The sequence below is a fragment of the Zeugodacus cucurbitae genome, chromosome 6 (assembly GCF_028554725.1).
Source record: "Zeugodacus cucurbitae isolate PBARC_wt_2022May chromosome 6, idZeuCucr1.2, whole genome shotgun sequence".
Classification (NCBI taxonomy): domain Eukaryota; kingdom Metazoa; phylum Arthropoda; class Insecta; order Diptera; family Tephritidae; genus Zeugodacus; species Zeugodacus cucurbitae.
In genome coordinates, this window is record NC_071671.1 from 19,050,770 (window position 1) to 19,073,355 (window position 22,586).

General features: G+C 30.7%; 1 protein-coding gene across 1 annotated transcript in view; it reads right to left on the reverse strand.

The window, feature by feature from the left end:
• LOC105216830 (pro-resilin) overlaps positions 1 to 21,647 on the reverse strand; it is a 45,315-nt gene extending 23,668 nt beyond the window's left edge. The window contains exon 1 of the mRNA XM_011191523.3: positions 21,232 to 21,647. Within this exon, the coding sequence (XP_011189825.1) occupies positions 21,232 to 21,261 (30 nt within the window). The 5' untranslated portion in view covers positions 21,262 to 21,647. The remainder of the gene's footprint in view (positions 1 to 21,231) is intronic.
• Between the last annotated feature and the right edge of the window lie 939 nt (positions 21,648 to 22,586).

The window sequence follows — 22,586 nt, forward strand, 5'->3', positions numbered from 1 at the left end:
ATCCATTGAACCTTCTCAAATCGTGCTCATCACTTTGCTAATGATTGAAAATCACAGAAAAAGAAATACATTCAACCACTTTAATTTGGAAAAACACACAGAATGGTTAATGGTTTTCAGCAAGCTTGTTAGCAAATTTCAACAGCAAATCGATACTTTATCAACTTAACACAAATCAATCGCACAATAATGTGCAATTAGTTAAAACTAAAGAAAGGAACGAATTAAGCAAACGAAGTGACTCTTCAGGGAAATACTTTGTAGCGAATAAGCAAAGAAGTGTTGGTTGGATTAAAGCATTTGTAAAAAACATATATAAAAATAAAAAGGAAATAATAAAAAAAATAAAGAAAATAAATAGAAAAAAAAAACGAAAAATATATATTACTTGTACGAAGATATTAAAAAAAATGGAAAAAAATATGGAACTGTAAAGAAGTGAAAGACATGAAAAAATAAGAATAAATAATGGCGAACATTCACTGTAAGCAATTGCATTCTTCTTCCAGAGAATTAAACTTTTATTTATTTAGCGACTGGACAACGTTCAATGTCCAGCGTTTGCAATTGCTCTTGGGTACTGAAAATTGTTGTTATGGGTTGCTTACTCCATTCACAGTGCCCCTGCTATCCCTGTCCACGTTCGTTCCACGAGTGATGTAGTCAAAGCTTAAGCGGTAATTTGACTTACAAATTATGGACAAAGAAAAAGAGAAGTATAAACTAATGGAAAAGCTATAACACACTAAGAAAAACAAAATAAATAAATGAAAATAAAAATTAAATTAAATAAACACTCTAAATTGGCAAGGAGTATTTGGCTTAGTAAATGTTTGCACAGAAAATCAAAGAAAAAGTATTTTTTACTATTATAGCAACTATCAAAAACCATTATGTTGCAAGTCGCAAAGTCTTTCCGTTCAACTGAAATTGCTAGCATTAACTGAAAGCAGAAATCTAATTGAAGCTTTAGAAAGATTTAATTTAAGTCCCACTTTTGCTGTGATCTTTGGCTTTGCCTTTGAAATTAATTTATTTGGATAAACGAAATGTTTGTTAAGTGTTCAAAGGAACATGAGAACAGAGATTGAATATGTGGAGAGTTAAAATTTGACACAAGTTTTATAATGAAAAAATCTTTAAGATTTATAACAAAAAAAAAATTAATATGGTGAAGGAGAATCCAAAAAAAATAAATATTAGAGCTTCGAAAAAGAAAATTTAAAAATATTAATCCGGAAATAAATGTGTTCAATAAAAATTTAGGCAAATAAAATGTTCTTAATCCGGTGCTAGAATTATTTTTCACGTCGATAAACAATAGTTGTTACAAAAAGAGGTTATTCAAAAATTTTAATTACAATTTTTTATTGTATTTCATTCAAAAATTATATTATTCATGATAATAAACAGTATTTTCACCGAAATTAACAATAAAAAATGGAAATATGAACAAAAAATATCTAAAAATTTTTAATTAATTTTTTTGATTAAAAAAATAAAATTTTAGTTAAAAAACTATAAAATTAATCACGATATTAGATATACAATATTTACACCAATTAAAAGAAAATTAAATTTTACAAAAATGATTTGAATTTTTTCAGTAAAATTTTTGTGATTTTGTAAAAATTATAAAATTGTGCACGATAGTAAAAAGTATTTTTACCAAAATTTAAAAAAATAATTGAAAATATGAATAGAATTTATAGTAAAAAAATCTTTTTTTAATTCAAAAAATTAAAATTTGAACATTTTTAATATTTTTATTTATATTTTTCGAAATTTGCAGATATTTTTTTCGTTATAAGAAAACATTTTTTTAAATTTATTTTCGCTCCTAAGATTCAAATGTACCTTTTACTTAAATCTATATGCACATTTTAATACATATAAACATACCTATGTACATACATTCATATAGAATTAAATTTTCGTGTTTTACGATCTCATTGAAGCGCCAAAGGGAAATCTACTGCCAACCACTTAATGCATTACCGTTTTGAATTTGAATTTATGTTAATGCATTTTAATGTTGCATATTTACTTAAAGATCGACGACAATTGCCGTGAAATTGTGGCACAGTCGAATTATGGGCGCCACTCACGTGTAAAATCATGTGAGTTACGAGGAACTAAGCGCTTATGTGACATAATCCTAAATTTTAACAAATTATTTAGTTACTGTTGCATAAATTTAAAGCTTTTAAATAATTTGATCATAAATTATTATTTTGAAATTTTTTTTATATAAATAATATATATTTTTTTAATTTTTTAATTTTTATATTTTATTTAATATATTTTTTATTTAAATTTTTTATTATTTATGTACATTTTTATTTCATATTATTTACTTTTTTATACTCTCGCAATCTGTTATTTTTACTTATTTTTTATCATAATAATCCATTATGATATTTTATTTTCTCCTCCCTTCAAAAAATATTATATTATTAACAGCGCATCCACTTAAATGCAGACCATCCTTTCACTCACCTTGAAATCTTGGAAATGGCATAACACAAAACGAATGCATGAAGCATAAAAAATTCCATTAAATCATAACAAATTCAATTAAGTGTTACACTTGGTACTCAGTGCAAAGCTGACCGCCACCTATTAACCCACTGATCTGCAATGAGTAACTCATTATTTCTATTTTCAATCACTGTAGTATTAGTCAGCGCGCCATATAAGTACACATATACACTTGTGAGTATATAGTATGTTTGAGTGTGAACCACAAGAAACGTGCGAAAGCACTTAAAGCCAACACCATGAAGAATTGAAAAAAATTACACGCTGATTTATTAATACACACGTAACTACATATCAAATTAGTTGAAAAAATATTACAAATTATTAATGATAAGACACCTGTACATTTCAATTAACTGACTTCGAATAATAATTACTCATTTTAGTTTCTAAAGTGGCGGGCTAATAAATTGATTTAAAAATAGTATTTTTTTAGTCAAGAAGAAGTTGTAAATATTAATTTTAATAGGAAATTTTATACGAGGCTTTTAAAAATATTAGAGAAGGTTTCGAAACTTTTTAAATAAATTTCCCCTAAATTAGAAGGCTCATTTTTGTATAATTTGAATCGAATATCGAATCACTGCGCCATCTATCGAGCTTGTACTTATTATACATAGCTTTTCACTATATTTCAACAAATTTTTATACAGCGATGTGAGCTTTTAAAAAAACATCACCTGCTAAGTATATATTTTATAGTGGTACACCTTAACCTTATATAATAGGGCAAATAATGCGCGTCCCTAAATATATCGCGATAGAATTCTTGAATTAGTCGTTTTCATTTTGGACTCGCCTTTTTATGTCCCGTATAGAAGAAAACTTTGTCCAAAAGCATTTATTGGAGCTTACGAGTATCTATCAGAGTTTAAAATCTGAAAATCCGTTCGTTACTTCAATCTCTCTGGAACGAGATTTAAGAGATACTTTTACCTCGGGTAGGAGTAAGTTTTAGGGTTCAAACTATGGATTAATCTCAACCAACCTCTCAGAGATAATTAGATATACATTTACCACGATATTATGTTCTTAGGATTGCTATCTCCTTATCCATTCCTTTGTGAAGTTCTAATGTGTTGATCCATGAGTTCAAAATGAGTCGATTCAAAGGCGCCGATGTTTTTTCGGGAGCAAACAGGTAAGATTACATATTAGCAATTTTAAATTGAATTGTTTAGAAAGCCCTAATAATATTGGAATATTGTTAATTTTTTTGACTACCTGAAAGGCTATTATGTAAGGCTACGAGCGTACCATTTTCATAATAATTGATACTTTTCACCATTCAAATAAGTCGAATTATTTTGAAAACTCAATCGTTTGAGCAATACGAGCAATCTTCCGTGAAGTAAAGTGAAATATTTGAGCATAATTGTCTTGTGACGTCACTTTAGCAATGCGCTGAGCAAGAATATGGAAAATGATCGCAAAATCGATTATTCTGTTATTAAAAAATATAACCTAAAGATCCAACAACTTACTGTTGTTATCTTTATGTGTTAATTAATTCTTATGTCTTCTTCAAAAACCAACTGAACTAACCAAAATTTTGTTTGAATTATTTTTGAAGCGATTATGGTAGCATGAATTGCATTGAAGCTCAGCAGGTGTCTACAAGTTCGAACAATCATGTGAACAAGCACATGTGAAACACAAATATTTAATGTGATGTACAAGCCGATATACAAACTTACATTATATACATATATACCAACACACCTGCCACATAATATTTAAAAATAGACATGCGGAATATTCAATTGCACGCTTACTACATACCTTCCTCCTTTGTTATTTGCTGAACTAATACAAATTGGATTTTAATTTTGACTCAAGTGATTGCAGAGTTGCCTGAAGTAGTTGCTGAGATGCTGAAGTGTTGGCAAAAAGTTTATAAAAAAAAAATTATGAAAAAAGCTCAGCAGTAAATTGTTTTTAATTCGTTATGAGTAGTTCAATCTTTTTTGCTGCTGTTCTTTATTTTTGTGAACTCATGTGCCAAAATTAAGATTGATGACGTTAACTCAATTGAAAGTGAGCATTTATTTTGGGAAGAAGAAAAAAGCCTCAACTATTTTTTGTTTTTATATTCAGTTTGAATAGTGAGTATATTTAGAAGTGGGTAACGCTTGCTAATGCTTTTTGAGAAAAATAATAATTTTTTGTTACGAGTTATAATAGGTATATTTAATGGTGATTTGAAAAATTCTGGCACTTTTCGACAATTTTTGAAAATTTTGTATTTTCAAATAGATTTTCAAAATATTTTGTGTAAGAATTAGCTTGCTGGATCAATATTATAATAGTAGAAAATTATTTGAATTTTCAAAACTTTTTGGAAAATTTTTGAAATTTTAAAAATAATTTTCCTTATTTATTTTTGTTTCAAAAATCTCAGTTTGAGTAAAAATAGTCATCAGTTTTGTTCTGACTGCGGATTAACAATTTTAACAGTTTTTTTTAAAGATATTGTGTTCAAATAATTGAGTTCTTAAAATTAAAATAGTAAATATTTTAATTTCTAAGTCATTTAATTTAACTTTTTTTATTTTTCAAATATTTTATATTTTTTTAACCAAAATAATCTAGCTGCTTAACTGATTGAAATTCACACATATGCATATATTTTCCAGGCAATCAGTTATTCATGAATTTCATTTACATGTAACCTACGCTGAAATTTTAGTTATTCTATGCAAAATTATGCACTCTAACTGTCATACCAAAATCTAGCGATTTTCGTGTCAAAATAATGTAAATTCAATATGCGATTTTTGCGCTTTTCACCTCATCTCATCAGCTTTAGTTCGCGAAATTTTGTTGTTTGCGAAAATTTATGCAAAATACAGGTGACATCTGATGCGTTTTATGATTTTAACGGTGAATTTATGGTGTTAGGATAACGAAGGGTAATAGGTGGAGTTGTTGAACGAGAGAGTGGAAGGTAACGGGTGAGAAATATTTTGAAAATATTTAGACATTTATACCGAATATTTTTTTAGAGGGAGCGACCGAATGTGAAAATTTAGATTATAAATAAAGTTATTATATAAAAATTACATTTTTCAAATTCAAAAATTAATGTTTTTTAGACAAAAAAGTTGAGAATTTTTTAATAAAAACTTAATTATATTAAATTTTGTAATTAAGTACAACATTAAAAAATGTCAAAAAAGTTTTTATCATCAAACAGTTGCATAAACATTTCTATTAATAATAATTTTTTAATATATTTTTCTATTATTAAAATTGAAAAAAAATTAAAAAATATTAAAAAAAAAAATAAAAAATAAAAAAAATTTAATATAAAAAAAATATATTCCGTAAAAATAAAAAGAATATTTGAAAAAAAATTTAGATAAAATATTTTATAAAAAAGTTATGAAATTTAAGTTTTGGACACTTAAATAATTATGCAAATAAATAAATTAATATTTGTAAGTTTTTCGAGAATGGACTAAAAATTTAGAAAAGTAATAAAAAATTAAAGAAAAATAATATTTAAATTAAAAAACTATTTAATATTTTTTTAATTTATTTCGAATATTGAACTGTGTTTGACCGCAATTGTAACACTCGAGTAGTACATATGTAAAACCTTATGTAAGCCTGTGCGTTTGCAACAACAACTATGCTCAACATGGAAATATATGCACCGCTACATGTGCAACACGCAACTGCAACATTTATAGCCGATGTTAATGCAATGTATCAACAGCTGAAATTTCGCAAATTTATTTCAACTTTTTTATTTCTCAATATTGTTGTTGTTGCTGCTTTGCATATGCCGTTCTGCCGCCATTTTTGATATATGCGAAATTCGTGTTTTTATTTGTCATTTAATTAAATTATTGCCAGACTTGCGATTGTGATTGGGCGACATTTGAGTTTGGCGTGCCAGCATGCATGCATGCAATGTCAGCGCGCATGTGGCATGCAACCAAATAAATATTGGTAATATTTTGACATGATTTGAAAGCGAAAATAAATAAATTAAATAAAGCGGTAAAAAAATTGCATAGAAATAAATATTAGTTGAATTATTGGCAAAATAGCGCGGCGCTGTGGCATGCAACAAAAAGCAAAAAAAAGGTAAATGCTTGTCATTCAAAGCAAAATTGTTTTTGTTTTTGTTTTTTTTTAAATCGCATAAATATGAACTTGTGTGCTTGTGGCAAGACCATGTTGCACACACATGTGTGCACGTATGTTGCAAGTGCAGTGAGACACACACGCTTAGCTGACCTTTGAAATGAAGCATACAAGTGAGCTGGAGTAAAATTGCAGCAACTGTATATATAGACACACATTCATGCAACATGGACACATACACTTGCAACAAACAAAAATTTTTTTCTGCGAAATCTTCAAATATCTTTCGATTCTGCCTCATTTGCTTTACATTGATTTTTACCACTGCCAGCTCTTCGTTAGCCTTGTTATTGTTTTCTTTTATTAATATTGTTTTTGTTGTTATTTGCATTTGATTTCGATTTTTCTGCTCGACCTGCTTCACATACTTTGTGTTTTTTTTTCTCTTCTTGCAACATTGCCAACCAGCCAAAACACAAATATGGTTGGACAGCAGACATGCCGCTAAGTGCAACAACAATACTACCAACAACATATGTAGCTACTTTTTTTGTTCGAGAATATTGGCGGAAAAAAATGTTTGTGTTCATTTCGGCTGCACTGAATTTGAGGTTAGACGCGTATTTTTGGCAGCAGCAAAAAGGGCAAATGTTTCCCGCGTCTGTTGCAAGCACGGCAAGTGGCAAGCGTGCAGATTCGCATGTTTGCAATTGATTGTTCTCATGCCATATGACGCTAATGGCGGCAGATAAGAATGGGTAAAATTGAAATACAATTTGGTGGGTATATATCAGTGAGTATTTATTCAGCAGATAGGTACCTTCTAATGTTGCACAAAAATGAAAATAAAATATATATTAAAAAAAAAAAATTACCAAAAAAATTTCAAAATTAAAATGTGTTATTTAAACAAGTAAAGAAGAGCTTATTTATTAATTATTACTAAGATAACAGACTATGCGACCCTTATATTCGGCATAAAGTGCACTAGCATATCGAGAATCACTATATATAGTAAATGGGGGCTGGGACAATTCCTGGACCGATTTCAACTATTTCTGGCAACAAGCTACAGTGTATCCAAGAATATGTGTTCACTTAATTTTACTAAGATATCTCACATATCAACCGAAATATACGGTATAAAGTCCACGGTAAGTTTGAAAATCAGTATGTTAGGTATATGGGGGCTAGAGGAAGATTTGACCCCTTTTAGCCCAATTTTGCATAGAGCCACAAAAGAGCTCTGTGAGATTTACCTATATTTTCGATAAAAAATTTGTCTCTAGCCATGAGGTCCACATGTTCGGTATCTGGGGCCTTGAAATGTTATAGTCCGATTTTGGTGATTTTAAGATGGGAGATGTCACACTATAAAAACAATATTTGTGCAAAGTCTTGTTCCGTTATCCTCACCGGTGATTAATTTATAGATTGCTAAGTGGACGTATCAGATGGGCTCCAAAATTGTGAATTTCTTCCATTTTCAAACCATTGGGATGCCAAGGAAATGTTAGGAACCGAATTTCATTGAAATTGGTCGAGTAGTTTCTGAGATCTGGTTTTTGACCTATAAGTGGGGGCCCATTTAAAAATAAGGTTTATGGTGTTTTTCGTTATATACTTAAAGTTTTTTTTTAGTAGTTTTCAACATAACCTTTGTATGTAGACGTGGTTATAATCTGATTTCCTTAATTTTTAGACTGTATAAGGAAGGACTGTTCCTAAAGGAAATGTCTCAAGAGAGTTTGGTTGATATAGCTTTAGTAGTTTTCAAGATATGTACAAAAAACGTAGTAGGGGCGGGGCCATGTTCACTTTTCCAACAATATTTCATCCAAATATGCCCCTTCATAGTGCGATCCTTCATACCAAATTTTATTTTTACAACTTTATTTATGGCGTTGTTATGGCACTTAATCTGTTTTCGGTTTTCGCCATTTTGTGGGCGTGGTAGCTGTCCGATTTCGCCCAATCAAAGCAACCTTCTTATGATGCCAAGGCACACGTGTACCAAGTTTCAACAAGATAACTCAAACAGCTTGCACAGACGGATGGATGGACGGAAATGGAAAGGTTTTATGTATGTACTTAGGTTGTATAGTATCAAGAGACATTTGAATACTAACGTCTGTGAGAAAATTGTGATATTTATTTTATAAAAATATTTCTATTTGTTTTGCCATCCAGCAGAGTCTCATAATAAAATTTTATATTTTATATTATAATAATATTTTCATAATACAAGGGATGCTGTGTAAATAATTGTAATATTAATTTCGATATCAAAGAAGCTAAGGTTATTCGAAAAATAGGATATTCGTTAAATTATTTAAAATTCACGTGAATTGTCTAATAATATTTATTTTACCATAATAATTTTAAATTTAACAAAGGATTCCAAAGTAGTCTAGAATATTATAAATTTCGTGCTGATAAGTGAGTTTAGAATCAATCAAAGGCAAAATTTCTCAACTTTAAAGAAACAATTTCGGAATCCCGAAAATTAGAAATTATTCTGTGTCACTTAAGTATCTGTGTAGTTTCAGAAACCAAATCTTATGTTTTTCGATGTGTTTTAACGTTTATTAATCCCGATTCCGCCTTAAATTAGTGTGTCATCAGTGTTGAACTGATAAGATAGGATTCAAATTAGGAAATTTCTCAAATTTTGGTAAGAAAATTTTGGGATTCCGAAAATTTAATTTATATTCTGTGTACACTGAGTATATATACATATATATTTTTTATATAATATTTCTATATGTTTATACTTCTAATAATGCCGATAGGAAATTTTCTCTAACTTTTTTAAGTTTTGTTACATAATTGTTATGTGAGAACGCTGTTCAAATTTAGCGTGGCTGTCAAATTTATATGTCCTGAGTATTTATAAGTGAGTATCGTATTTACATAAATCACAGCAAAAGTACACATAAAAAGCACTCAGAACATGTGAAAATGCTGTACTACAAATTGCTTAACAATAAAGCACAATGTTGCCACATAATTTAATATGTAAATATGCATGTGTAAACATCAGCCTACTAAATATGTATCGCTACTAAATACTTGACACCTCAGTCATAAGGGACAAATAAAGATTTGCACAAAAGAAAAAAAAACGAAAACCAGTAGCCGCAGACATAGAAGCTACGAGCTATAATTACTTATAGCATAAACATACATATTTACGTGTATTATTTACTATATATGTATGTATGCTTGTAAGTGAACGCAATTATAAATTATGCATGCATGGACAGACAGACAGACAGACAACGCATACGCATACATTGATTATGCAATCATTAGTGTTCTTAATGTGAATTATCTCACGCATATTATTGTTCTTTATGACAGCACTTGCGTATGCCTATGCCTATGTGTTTGTTGGTGTTCATTTGAGCACGTGTAGCCGCAATGTGTATCGTATTTATTTGGGTTTTTCGGTTTTTTGATTTTTTGATTTTTTGATATTACAAATTTCCTTTTGGTGTCGTAACTGACGCGAGGCTGTGGCAAGAAATCTGATGCATGTGGCATGTGGCAATATTGCGGCGCTAATGTTAGGTACGAGTATGCCAGCGTGTGCTTGCGTGTTTGCATGTAAATGAGCCGAAAAAACGACCGCATTTCGTGGTAGATGTTGAAATTTAGACTAACAATCAAAAATTAGAATTGCTGCTAGAGTTAAGGCGACTCGCTTGGGAAGCTGATATGTTTGATTGATTTCGCAAAGTGGGTTAGCCGAAATTACGAAAGTTATTTGTGGCGAGTGGTGGAGTTATAATGATTGGGAAATAAAAAAATCGAAAACAAATTTCATGCGAAAGGATTTGAAAAATATTTGTTATAATTTATTTAAGAATCAATTGAAAAATTCTGAAATATTTTATTAATAAAAAATAAAATTGTAAAAAAATAATTTTCAATATTAATAAAACAATGATAAAATTTCTAACAAATTGTTTATTCTGGCGAAACTATTTTTTTGAAAACAGTTTATTGAAATTGATTTAAAAAATTTTGAAAAATAATTTTTTTATAAAAATGTTATTGTCGAAAATATACCATCTGATAATAATAAAGGCATGAATCTTATAATAATCGTATAATTTATTTATTTGGTCTTATTATTATTATATTTCTAAAATCTGCCTTGAAAACAAAATTTGAATTTTTTCGCTATGATATAAATTATATAAATTGACTTTAAAAATATTATGAAAGTTTTAAAAAAATATAAATAATTTTGTTTCAATAAATATAAATAATTTTTCAAGATAAAAAGTTCTTAAAAAATATTTTCTATTAATGAAATTAGAATTATATATTTACGTAAACTTTTATTTATCTAAAATATATACATATATTTTTTTATTTAATAAAAAAAATATATACAAAAATTAAAAAAATTAAAAAAAATGAATAAAACAATTTACAAACTATGTTTAAAAAAATAATAACACATTTTCTGAGTTATAGAAATTAATGAATATAATTTTTATAAAATATTAATAAAGAAATTATATTTAAATATTTTTAAAATACTTTTCTAATATACATTTTTTTTTTTAAATTTTAAATAAAAAAGTGAATACACTGTATATTTTTTTGCCCCTTGCAACATTCACATTCGTCCATGAATGTCCCCTACCAATGCCAATGTGGCTGTAAAAAGCCGTGAAAAAGAAGAAAGTCTACAAAAATTGCTGAGAAAAAGCCACAAAAACTATAAATGTGGCAAGTATGTGCATTTGCATTCCGGTACAACAATCACATATTTATTTTTGCTCGCAACTCATTAGCATGATTATATTGCCTCTGTTTGAAAATATTTGTATATATGTGCATATATATTTTTAAACAAATTTTGAAACATTTTGTGCAAAATGCCTCTGCATAGCTGTCTATTATTTCAATACACGCGTGTGTATGGCTACATTTCTAAATCCATGCAATTTCACACCGCAAATGCCGCAGAGTGTGTGTTGCAAGCTATTGTAATGGAGACAGCTCAAACGCGCCACAAACTCACGCCACCGACGCATCTCACCCCACACTTGTCAATCATAAAAGTGCCATTGTGTGGTTTTGCAGTGCAATACATATACCACACACAAGTATACATACATACATACATATATACATATAGATGTAGAGACTGTAGCAGAGACAGCTCGAAATTTCGCAATTTGCACTTGCCACTTCAAAATCATCATCATCAACAACATCACTAGCGTCAGTAGCACAAAACAGTAATGTTAGTGTTAGTAACAACAACAAGTATAAACACTAACAACAACAAGAAACAGTGTGTGTCTATGAGTGGCTTGCCGAGTGGTTGCGCTTGATTGCATGTATGTGTGTATATGTGGCAAGCGTGGCGAACGAAAATAGCGAAAACAAGCGGCTACGTATGTATGTATATATATGTGGGGCTGTGCAGCGTAAAAAATGCGTGTGGTTTCGCTTGCAACAATGCAGCGTTGATTATTTGTGGCAAGCACGTCATACATACACACATATGCAGCTACTTGCAACAGACGAATTGGCAAACCGAACTGCGCGTAACTCATTGCCACTCAAATGTGGCTGCAAATGTGTGTTGGCGTGGTGGTGGCATGCCACTCACCGACTGCGCTGCGAAAACAAAATTTTTTTCAACACTTTTGTGGCATAAAGTATGCGTGTGGCACTCATGTACGCATAGCTACACAGCTAATCAAATCATAAAACAATAACAGCAGCAGCAACAACAACAACACTTGGCAATCAATAAACACTCGACTGATTTGATTCGCTTTGAATTTGCGCTTGGCAAAATTCATAATAATTTGTTTTTGTCAAATTGTTGTTGCAACATTTTGCTGTGGCAACCATCATTGCCACTCATTGCGCTATGTTGCAATGCCGCTCTAGCATTCAATTACTCACTCCATCATCATTTAATCAGTTTGATTGCGCTTGCATTGCTCAGGCAATTGGCATTTTGTTGTACATAGTGTCGCTGCCACTGCTGCTGCTGCTTCTTCTTCTATTTCTGAAATTATCAAACCTACAGCTAACGGTGTTACCCCTCTGGCACTACTATACTCGTTGCAGTTTAGCATGAATTAGCTCTCGCTGGAATTTAAAGTATGCGTTTATTAAATAAAATTGCTGCCAGTGGTGTTGATGAGTGGAAGAGTGGCACAGTGGGCACGAAGTGTGCAAATGAGTGGTAAACATTTTTTTTTGTTTTAATTCAACTCCGAATGATAAAATTATAGTATTTTTATGACATTTTCAAATATTTACTGCTTACAAAGTGTAATACATATGACTAAAATAGTATTTATTAATATACGCAAGCATGTACTTTATATACTCCGAAAATTCGACAACTACGAAACCTCAAAATTAACCTCGAAAAATTTAAAATTTTGTAAAGTATTTGTGCGTTTAATGCATAATAAATCAATTTTTTAATTTTTTAGGCACTCCGAATATTACTAATTACTCCGAACCTTTATATATGCCTAGCACATTAAATAAAAAATTACTTACACAAAAAAAATTTAACTGCTTATTCTACCCAACTTAACACACTGTGCACTAAGAATTCCCCAAGCGTTGCATGGAAAAACGTTGCAGTATGCAAAAATGCGGGCTATGCAACAGATCTTCTACACTTGCCCATATACATATATGTGTTTTGGCTTTGTTGCTGCTGTGTGCAACATGCGGTTAATGTTATTAACATTATTCATAGTTGTTGTTGTTGCCATTGCTTAGATTACCGCATGTCTCAACACAACAAATTCGCCGCCGAGCAAGCAAGCAATGGAAAAACTAAAAGTCATCAGCCGAAATGTCTCGACAGACAAACACAGACAGCCCAACAACTTCAATTGCTTTAGAGTTGTTGTTGTTGTTGCAGCTTTCGCTTTTGAAGATGCTCTGCATTTTATCACACACTTAATACACAGGGGTGTGTAGGTATGAGTCGCTGCTCCATTTGTTTTCTAATTATTTTCCAAGTCGCTACACTTGCCTCATCATCATTGCGGCTGAGTGAGTCGTTTGACTCGCTCGCCTACCACAGCCACTTGTGTTTGCCACTGGATGTGGTGTTTGCATTTTGTCTTTTATGCATTTTTGCTTAAATTATATTTGTTGTTGCTGTTGCTGTTGCCAACTCTGTAGTACTTAAGTAATTTAATTAATTGTGATTTCATTTATTTAATTTATTGTAATTGCGCATTTCTTGTTGCATTTTGCATTTTACACGCAGCATTAACACATTTAAGTGGGTTGCATTACAAAGTTTTGGTTAAACAAATACTTTAATACATGTGAATGCGTATAACGGCATTGATAAGCATGCATTTGCTGCTTTTTGTGGTTGTCATTGCTGTTATTGTTGTTGCGCTTGTTGTTACTGCACATAACAAGTGGTAGTGTGGCATGGAATTTACATACACGCAATTGTTAAGGTGACGGATTTCACTTTGAAGCGATTTAAACGGTATTTAGTTAATGATTTAGCTTGATAAAGTTTAATTTTTCATTTAAAAGTTGGCAGACTACAATTTTAGTAAGTTTTAAGCTTACTGATATGCTTTTCGCTGCTTTCGGAGTGACTCCGATTTTTTCGGAGTAATTTGGAAACGTTAGAAATTGTTTAAAAACAACAAAAATAGAAGTATAGGTATATTTTGCAGCAGAAAATATAATTTTTAATGCTTTGAAGATGAAATAAGCCGAAAAAATCTCGCATGCTTGCGGAGTGTCTCGAAGAACACTTTTCTTAGCTTTTCAAGCAATATTTTTCTGAGTAATGTAAGCCTTATATAGCACCTGCTTGTAGCTAAAATAAATCTAACATTCTGATAAGTTTCGGAGTATTTTCGGACTAAAAAATAATACAAATTTTGTATATTCGGAACTAATTAAGCTTTTTTTTATATTATTATCAAGTTGTTAAAATTCTTTTGAAAATAATGTGCTGTTTAATTCACATTCGGTCCACTTTGGCGCAATTCGGACACTTTCGGAGAAAAATATTTCTTTCTATAGCGTATTTTATTATCGATTTTTTTGTTAGCTTATTATTTCTAAATTTCTAATATTTTTTCTTATTTAGTGGCCTTTAAGTGCTTTTCGTATGGGTGTGGCAAGCCGGCAAGCCGTCAAGCAAAAACGCTGCATTTTCATTGCCAAAGGCGGCAAACGTGCGCCGCCAGCAGGGCAAATATTTTATATTTGCACACGTACATGCCCAGCACAGACTCACATTAGTACCGTTAAGTACATTTGCCGTTATAGACAATCCAATTTTTATACGATTCCAATGTATGCCACACACCTTGACTCCTCTTGAATTGGTGGTGGACTAAACTGACTTTTATGCTTGCCCCCAAAAATAAAAAAATACATTTAACGAGAGCCAAATGCTCAAAGAATTACTTATACATATGTGTGTGTGTGTGCCAAGCCTACAAATACTCAGGGTTACTTTATTTATTTGAGCAGATGACTGCCCATTTGCAGCCGCTATTGGGTGTTTTCTGTATTTATTTTTCACTTTCGAAGGGAGTACGAGGTAGCAACAAGATTGCCTATACCGTCAGAAAGGATAACGTCCTATACTTATACATTATAAGAGAGTGCGGTTCCCCTGAGCAAAAGTAACTAATAGCGCCACGGAAAAAAATCCATAGACTGACATAGACGATGCCACAAACGTTTACTTCGTTATCAAGAAAAAATAGTGAAAATACGAAAAAAATATATTTTACTCTGCGGTTGCCATTGCTGCAATAACAATGTGCAACAAGACGTGATGCCACGCGCATTTTGGGCGTTTTTAATTGTCTGTTCTTGCGGCAGCCATTGCCGGTAGCGGTGGTGGCGGCGTCTAGACAAACTTGACGACGATGCTGCTGCAAGGCAAGATATTTCTGCCCTTTGTTGTTGCTGTTCTCATTGAAAACTTGCGGAAAATTGTTTGCGGAAATAAGTATTAGAGAAGTCGAGGAAGAAGTCAAGTAAAAGTGCCACGTAAAGATAAGTTGCTGGAGTTAACATGGTGTGGTAAGTGGTTGCATTGTAGATGGAGTTAGAGAAAGTCAAAAAGTTGCACAAAAGCCGAATGAAGGTAAATAACGCGATGGGAGTGCTTAAGTGGTCGATGTGGTTGGCTGATATGTTTTTAAAACGGTATTGAGAGAGGCAATATTAAGCAAGATAATACAAAAAGGGAGATTTAAGGCTGTTAACAATATATTTTAACTTTAGGAGTAATTCCGAATTTTTAGGAGTTATTAGGAGTCTCTTGAAAGTAGTTAGGAATAACGTGGAATGTAAAAGCATTACAAAGAAGTATGTTTTGTCTTTTAAAAGTTATTCCGAAAATGTCGGAGTTAGAAAATTTGACTGAAAAAGCTTCTAAACTAGGAAATTTCAATAGTTTTACCACTTATGCTGGAAAAAATTAAAAAAAAGTTGCTCGCTATTACACATTCCAGCCCGAACTGGTTGGTAAATCTTATTTATTCTTTTATCCTCCATACATAATTACTTCTGTGGACAGTATTTGTATCATTTTCAATGTAGTCTTACATTCGTATTCCTCAACAGAAATTAATGCGACATTTTAGCATGTCTTAAGGCGTTGAAGCAACTGCGTCGTTGTCTGCATTTAAAATCGATAAAACTAATTGCCAAAGCGTATAAATCTTGTTTGTTAGGCCTTTACTTAAGCTGTAGACAACTGCGAGTGAAGTTGACAGTCCAATTATGTAGATTGCGTTGGGCGACTCTTCTCATTTTATTTCACAACTGTAGTATCTAACCCACAAGCTAATCAGCCTAAAAGGCTTCTATTTGATACAAAGATAAATAAAAATTACTTTTAATTTATTTGTTTGTTAGTAAATGTATTTGTTTTATATTTGAATTTTTATAATTCTTTCTAACAAATAAAAATATGCGCATAGCTTTCAACTATGTTGTTTTATGTTTTGTTTGACCACACAAAAATGTTCCCACTTTGAAGCGGTTTAGTTGGGTTATATTTATGTGGATTTGTATATGTTGGCTGCTTGTTAACATTTTTGCATGCTTTTAGGCGGTTAACCGCGTTACTAAAATGCAAATGATCAACATTACATACATACATAAGTATTTAGTTGTATTAACGCATTAAAGCATATCCTTTTGTCTACTTTATCTACTGCTAATGGCGTATGAATTCTAACAATATTTATATTGCTAATAAAAATGTTTAATAACGCTTTGAACTGAAAAGTGTTGCATACTTTTGTGCGGTTGAAATATTTAGCGCTGCCATTTAGTGATAAGTGGTAAGTACATTATATTTTCGAAGTAATTAAAATATTCAAGTTGAAAATATTTTATTTAAAAGTATTTTAAATGCATTCATAATCATGTATTTCATTTATTTTTTTTGTCACAAAGTAGTCTAAACACAAATTTTAAATGAAAATACTGTAAAATATTAATTTTTTTTAACATTCGGAGGATAAAATACTTATTAATATTATTTTTTTCTTGCTTTTAAATTTTCGGAGTAACTCCGAATTTAACAAACATATTTTTAGAATGCCTCTGGTAACTTATACTATGTTCTCAGCATGTATTTTCGAGTCTCATCAATATTAAAAATTTCGGAGTAACTCCGAAATTTGCAAAAATGTTTTAACAATGCTTCTGGTATCTTACACTATGCTCTTTAGATGTATTTACGAATTTTATGAATTTAAAAAATTTCGGAGTAACTCCGAAAATAATGAAAATATTTTCAAATGAAATGTCTATTATAAACTTAAATTAAATTATATTTTCTGAGTAACTCTGAATGTAATAAGACTTTCGAAAATCATTCTGGTATAAAATACACAGAAAAATCCTACAAAAATTGCCACCCGAAACTTGTAGAATATTTTTATTATTATTTGTGTGAGCGTGGCACGTGTTAATATAGTAAAAGAAGCGAGAATCTTATTGTTACCAACACACAAACATACGCACAGATAGCTATTTATGTGCGTAAACATGTCAATAATTTGACAAAAGCCATTGGTTTCGAGCACAAACAAAATTTCCGAATACTTAAACAGACTTCGTTTGTTTGCACTGTCAGTTTTATTTCGTCCTTTTTGTTATTGGCGAAGTTTTCTGCTTTATGCTGATCCTTTAGTACGGCATAAAAAACGTGCACCCTCTTCAATATAAAAAAGCAAAGTAAATGTTTCCAGTTGACATTAGTACCCCGCAAAATAAAACAATGCACAATGACAGCAGCTGCTGTTGGCAGTATGGGTTGATGAGTGGCATAAACTACACATTTATATGAGTACTCGTGTGCTGAAGAGCCGTTTGCGTTAGACACATACACTAAGTCGTTAGGTTATGTGCGTTTTTATTTCATATGCGACACATTTAACCTCAGCATACTTTTTGGATTCCCCAAACTTTTACCCATTTTTTATTGCAACTGAAAATGTGTCATATATAAAAATTGGGGTTAAACAATTTGTAGTGTTAACAATATTTATCCAGTATCGGTATTTTGGCTTTGTTCTCAAGTGCTTATGACACTTAATGACAACTACAGAGGTTTTTACGCCTAAATGTATGCTTGTGGGTTAGAGTAAATATTTGCTGTAATACATGCTTGGGTAAACCACGTTAGGGAAGGAGTGAAAGGAGAGCAAAAGCTTGTGAAATAAGTGGAAAAAATATGTAATAAGGCTTAAATATATTTCTTCTATTTAAAAGCAGTAAAATTTAGTACAATTTCGAGTGAGAAGCTGTTTATTTAGACAAGTTTGAAGGAAATAATGAATAAAATACTGAATATAGCTCATTAAATGGTATAAACTTAAATGCCACGAGCTCCACGAAGTGTTTTAATGCAATTTGTGTTTTACAAAGTTTCGGAGCCGCGTTTAAGAGTCCCAAATGTACTCAAAATTAAAAAAAAGATGCTATGCAGCTAAATTTTTTCGGAGTTGTTCGAAGTAAATTAGATATACACATTTTATTGGAAATAGCTCAACTTCATTAAATTTCTACACCAGGTACAATAGTTTTTAAATGAAAAGCAACATTTCCAAGCAATTTTGCGAAGGTTATAATTTCATAATACGAACCAAAAGTTTCCCTTAATAAATATTCAGTAAAATTAAGAATTTATGCAAGCAAAATCTTGTTATCCAACACATTCATCACAAACCTTTTTCTTATGCTAGCACCTAATTTTCTTAATACAATTTTCTTGTTTCACATTTTTGTTTCGTTTATATTCACTATCACTCCCTCACACTTAATGACATTTGTCATCAGCAAAGCATGTTTTTGTTCGTTTTTTTTCTGTTACTTTGCAATATGCTACGTGATTTTTTCTATTCTCTAGTGCGTACAACAGCTGTGCTATTTCAATTTACTTGTAGTGAGGACACGTACTAAATATAGTAAGGTAAGCAGCACGTAGCATACTTCAAGGCGCATGTACTTCATAATATCTGCACATCTTCACACTATATATTTTGCTACTTAGAGAGATTTCGGTTGTCATGTAACTGTATATACACACGCATACATAGTTACACCTACCAGATTTGTTTGTGTTGTTGTTTGGAACGCAAAAGCAAGAAATATTTTGATAAGGCGCATAAATAAATGAAATAAAAAGGGAATTGAAAAAAAATAAATGGAAAACTAGATTAGCTGTTGAGGTGATGAAATAAATTGAAAATGAGAAATTCGAAGAAGACTAGAGTTGATTATAATAAATATTATTGAATATAGTAATGCATATACTTTGATTAGAGGTAAAAGAAGTGTATGAATTATTTACTTTTTGGTTGTTGAAGTTCGGTAGAAACATTTCAGGAATGCCACAAAAAAACTGTAGATATTTGAAATAAAAAATAATTGTGTAAAAATAAAAAAATATTTAAGTTTTTTTTACTAAATAATTATCAACCTTCATTAATTTTAAAATTTGTGCAGTAGAATTATAATTTTCTATATCAGTTCGTAATAAAAATTTGCCCGCTTTAACATTAAAGCTATTTGAAAGTAAATTATTCGATGGAAATTGAGAGTAAGTGTTCAATGACCTAGACTCAAGTCACTGAAAATATGTACAGAGAGAAGTTACATATCGCAGAATAACTAAAAACGGTTTCATAAAGTTGAATATAACAATTTTGTAGCTTTCGGAGTAACTCCGAATTCTTTCCGAGCCATTAGTTTGGAAATAATTATGAATGTAGAAATAAGGAAAGTTAAAGATTTGTACAGAAATTTTGTTAAAAAATTCATGAAAGGGAGGAAATAATGACAAAAATATTATTTTTTTGTAATTTTTAATGCTCTATTCTTGTTTTTCGTTCAGTTTGTGAAATGTTGTAAACAATATACCAGACCAGATCAGACCCTTTATAATATGTATTGAAACTAATGAATTATACAGAATAACAAGAAACTTATACAGAAGGTTTTATATAATGATTTTCTTGCTTTCGGAGAAACTCCAAATTTTTCGGAGTAATTAGAAATTAAACAATTAGGAATCTAGAAAATAATATATTAAAAGAAAGAAATAATGAATTTAAACATTAATTTTTATTATCTAATTTATTATTTATAATTCATAAGTCTCTCTATACTCGATTTTTCATATATTTTGTGAAATTTTGTAAACATTATATTAGACACCCCTCGAAATTATCTATTGATACAAGCTATATTACAACGAATTAAAACAAATTCGGAAGGTTTTTCATAACAGTTTCGTCTCTTCGGAGTTACTCCGAATTTTTCGGAGTAATTAGAAATAGTTTGAAAACAATTATGATTGTAGAAAATTAAGTAATATCTTATTGTGTTACAAAAAGTGAAATATTTACACCAATATTTTGTTAAAAAATTTACGAAAAGATCGATATAGTGAAGGAAAATATGAATTATTTTTTTCAAAATATTGTTTTTGAATTTTATGTATAAAAAAAAATTGAAAAATATTCTTAACACAAAAAAGAATATAAATAAAAAGTTCGGATTGCCAATTTCGTTGTATTTTGTTTTAAGTTTTTCAATTATATGTTTAAAAAAATATTAATAAAAATTAAATATTAAATTCAATTAATTTTTTTTTTTTCATTTTATTAGTTGCTTTTAAATTTAAGTAAATTTATAATATTTAAAGAAGTTTATTAAAATTGTTTCATTTTGGAAAATCTGTTTCATTTGATTTTTTTATAAAAACTGACAAAAATACAAAAAAATGTTTTAATTAAATTTCGTGAAATCGAAAAGTAACTACGTTTATAATTTATCTATTTTTCCCACACAAAAAATTTAAAAAAAAATGTAGATTAATTTTTTATAATTTGAATTTTTTTTGTGAGTTATTTTTTTAAATTTGTTGTTTGTTATTATTTTATTTTTAATTTTTATAAAGATCAACCTGACACAATATAACTATTTTTATTTTTTAATTCCAACAATCAAAATCTTTAACTTCAATTAAAGTGTATTTAAACTTTTTCATAAAAAAATATTTGTTGTACTCACAATTAAAAGCAATGATTTCAGCGACGTCATTTTCACGGATTGTTTATTTAACTGGAGCTAAAGTTTGTATAACACTGATAAAATAACAGCAAAAGTTTGAATTCTATTATATAATATCCTTGCGTTATATCCTTTGATTGTTCAAGCTGTTTAGCTGTTAGTTCCGCACAACACTCCACAAATAATTATTACACTGTGCACACGCTTCGAATAATTGCAAAATATATTTTTTATCGCTGCAACAGCTGATAAATAACAAGAAAAGTATTTAGAATAATTTTACAAATTAATAATTTTTCTTTTCCAACGATTTTTTTGCGCAAATATTCCTTAACCGGGTTCGCAACTTGAGTCTTTTGTTTAGCGGCACTGCTACTTTTTAGTACACACGATCGCTATGAATTAGGGTTCCACACGACGATGCAACGCTATTTATAACGACAAACGACCGACAAAGCGCCCCAGCAGAAGCGCGCCGAGGAGAAGCGCAGCAGCCATAGACATAGAGATGGCAGCCGCAACAGCAGCAGCGGCGGCGGCGGCAGATGAGCGTTAGCGGCTGAGGAATAGCAGTTCCCTGGGAGAAAAAAAATAACAACGATCTGTGCATGAAGCGGGTGCTTGCGCGCGTTGCCAACTAAATGTTGTTGAGAAGCAATAAAGTAACAACAACAACAACATGAATGTTAGCTGCTAACTGCCATAGACAGTGACTGATGATGACTCGGCATGGCTTGACTTGACTTGGCGGCAAAGCTCACTCATCTTCATATCTCTGCTGAAACTAACAACAATGAGCAACAACAACAACGTTCATGTGCCATAACAATAAGCAGAGCAATAACAGTTACAACAATAATAGAAACCAGAAACAACAAAAACAAAGCATTTGCGATGAGCAGCGCTCACATACTCCTATTAGCAGCAAATAAATGAAATGGAAATAATTGAAGTGATGCTTGAGCTTGAGCCAGCGAACAAGTAAAAAAAAGAAAAAACAAAAAATGAAAAAAAAACAATAGCAACAACTCAACGAAGCGCCAAACAGCTTCAAACAAAAATTTAAAGGAAACAACAACAACAGCAAGTGTAACAAAACGCCAGCAGCGAGCATGCTGCTTAGCGTAGTTAGCTTTGTACAACAAAAATAGTAACAACAAACATGATAACAACAACAACAACACAAATTATAACAACAACTAGCAGCTGGTAGAGCCAACTGAGGCATCTCACCGCTAAATATTCGCATGATAGGTGCGCTCTTCTTTTCTGCCGTCGTTGTTGTGTGCTGCCGCAGATTGGCAGCGACGCTGGCAGCGCTGTTAGCGTGCAATAGCACTGTAGTACACCGTTAA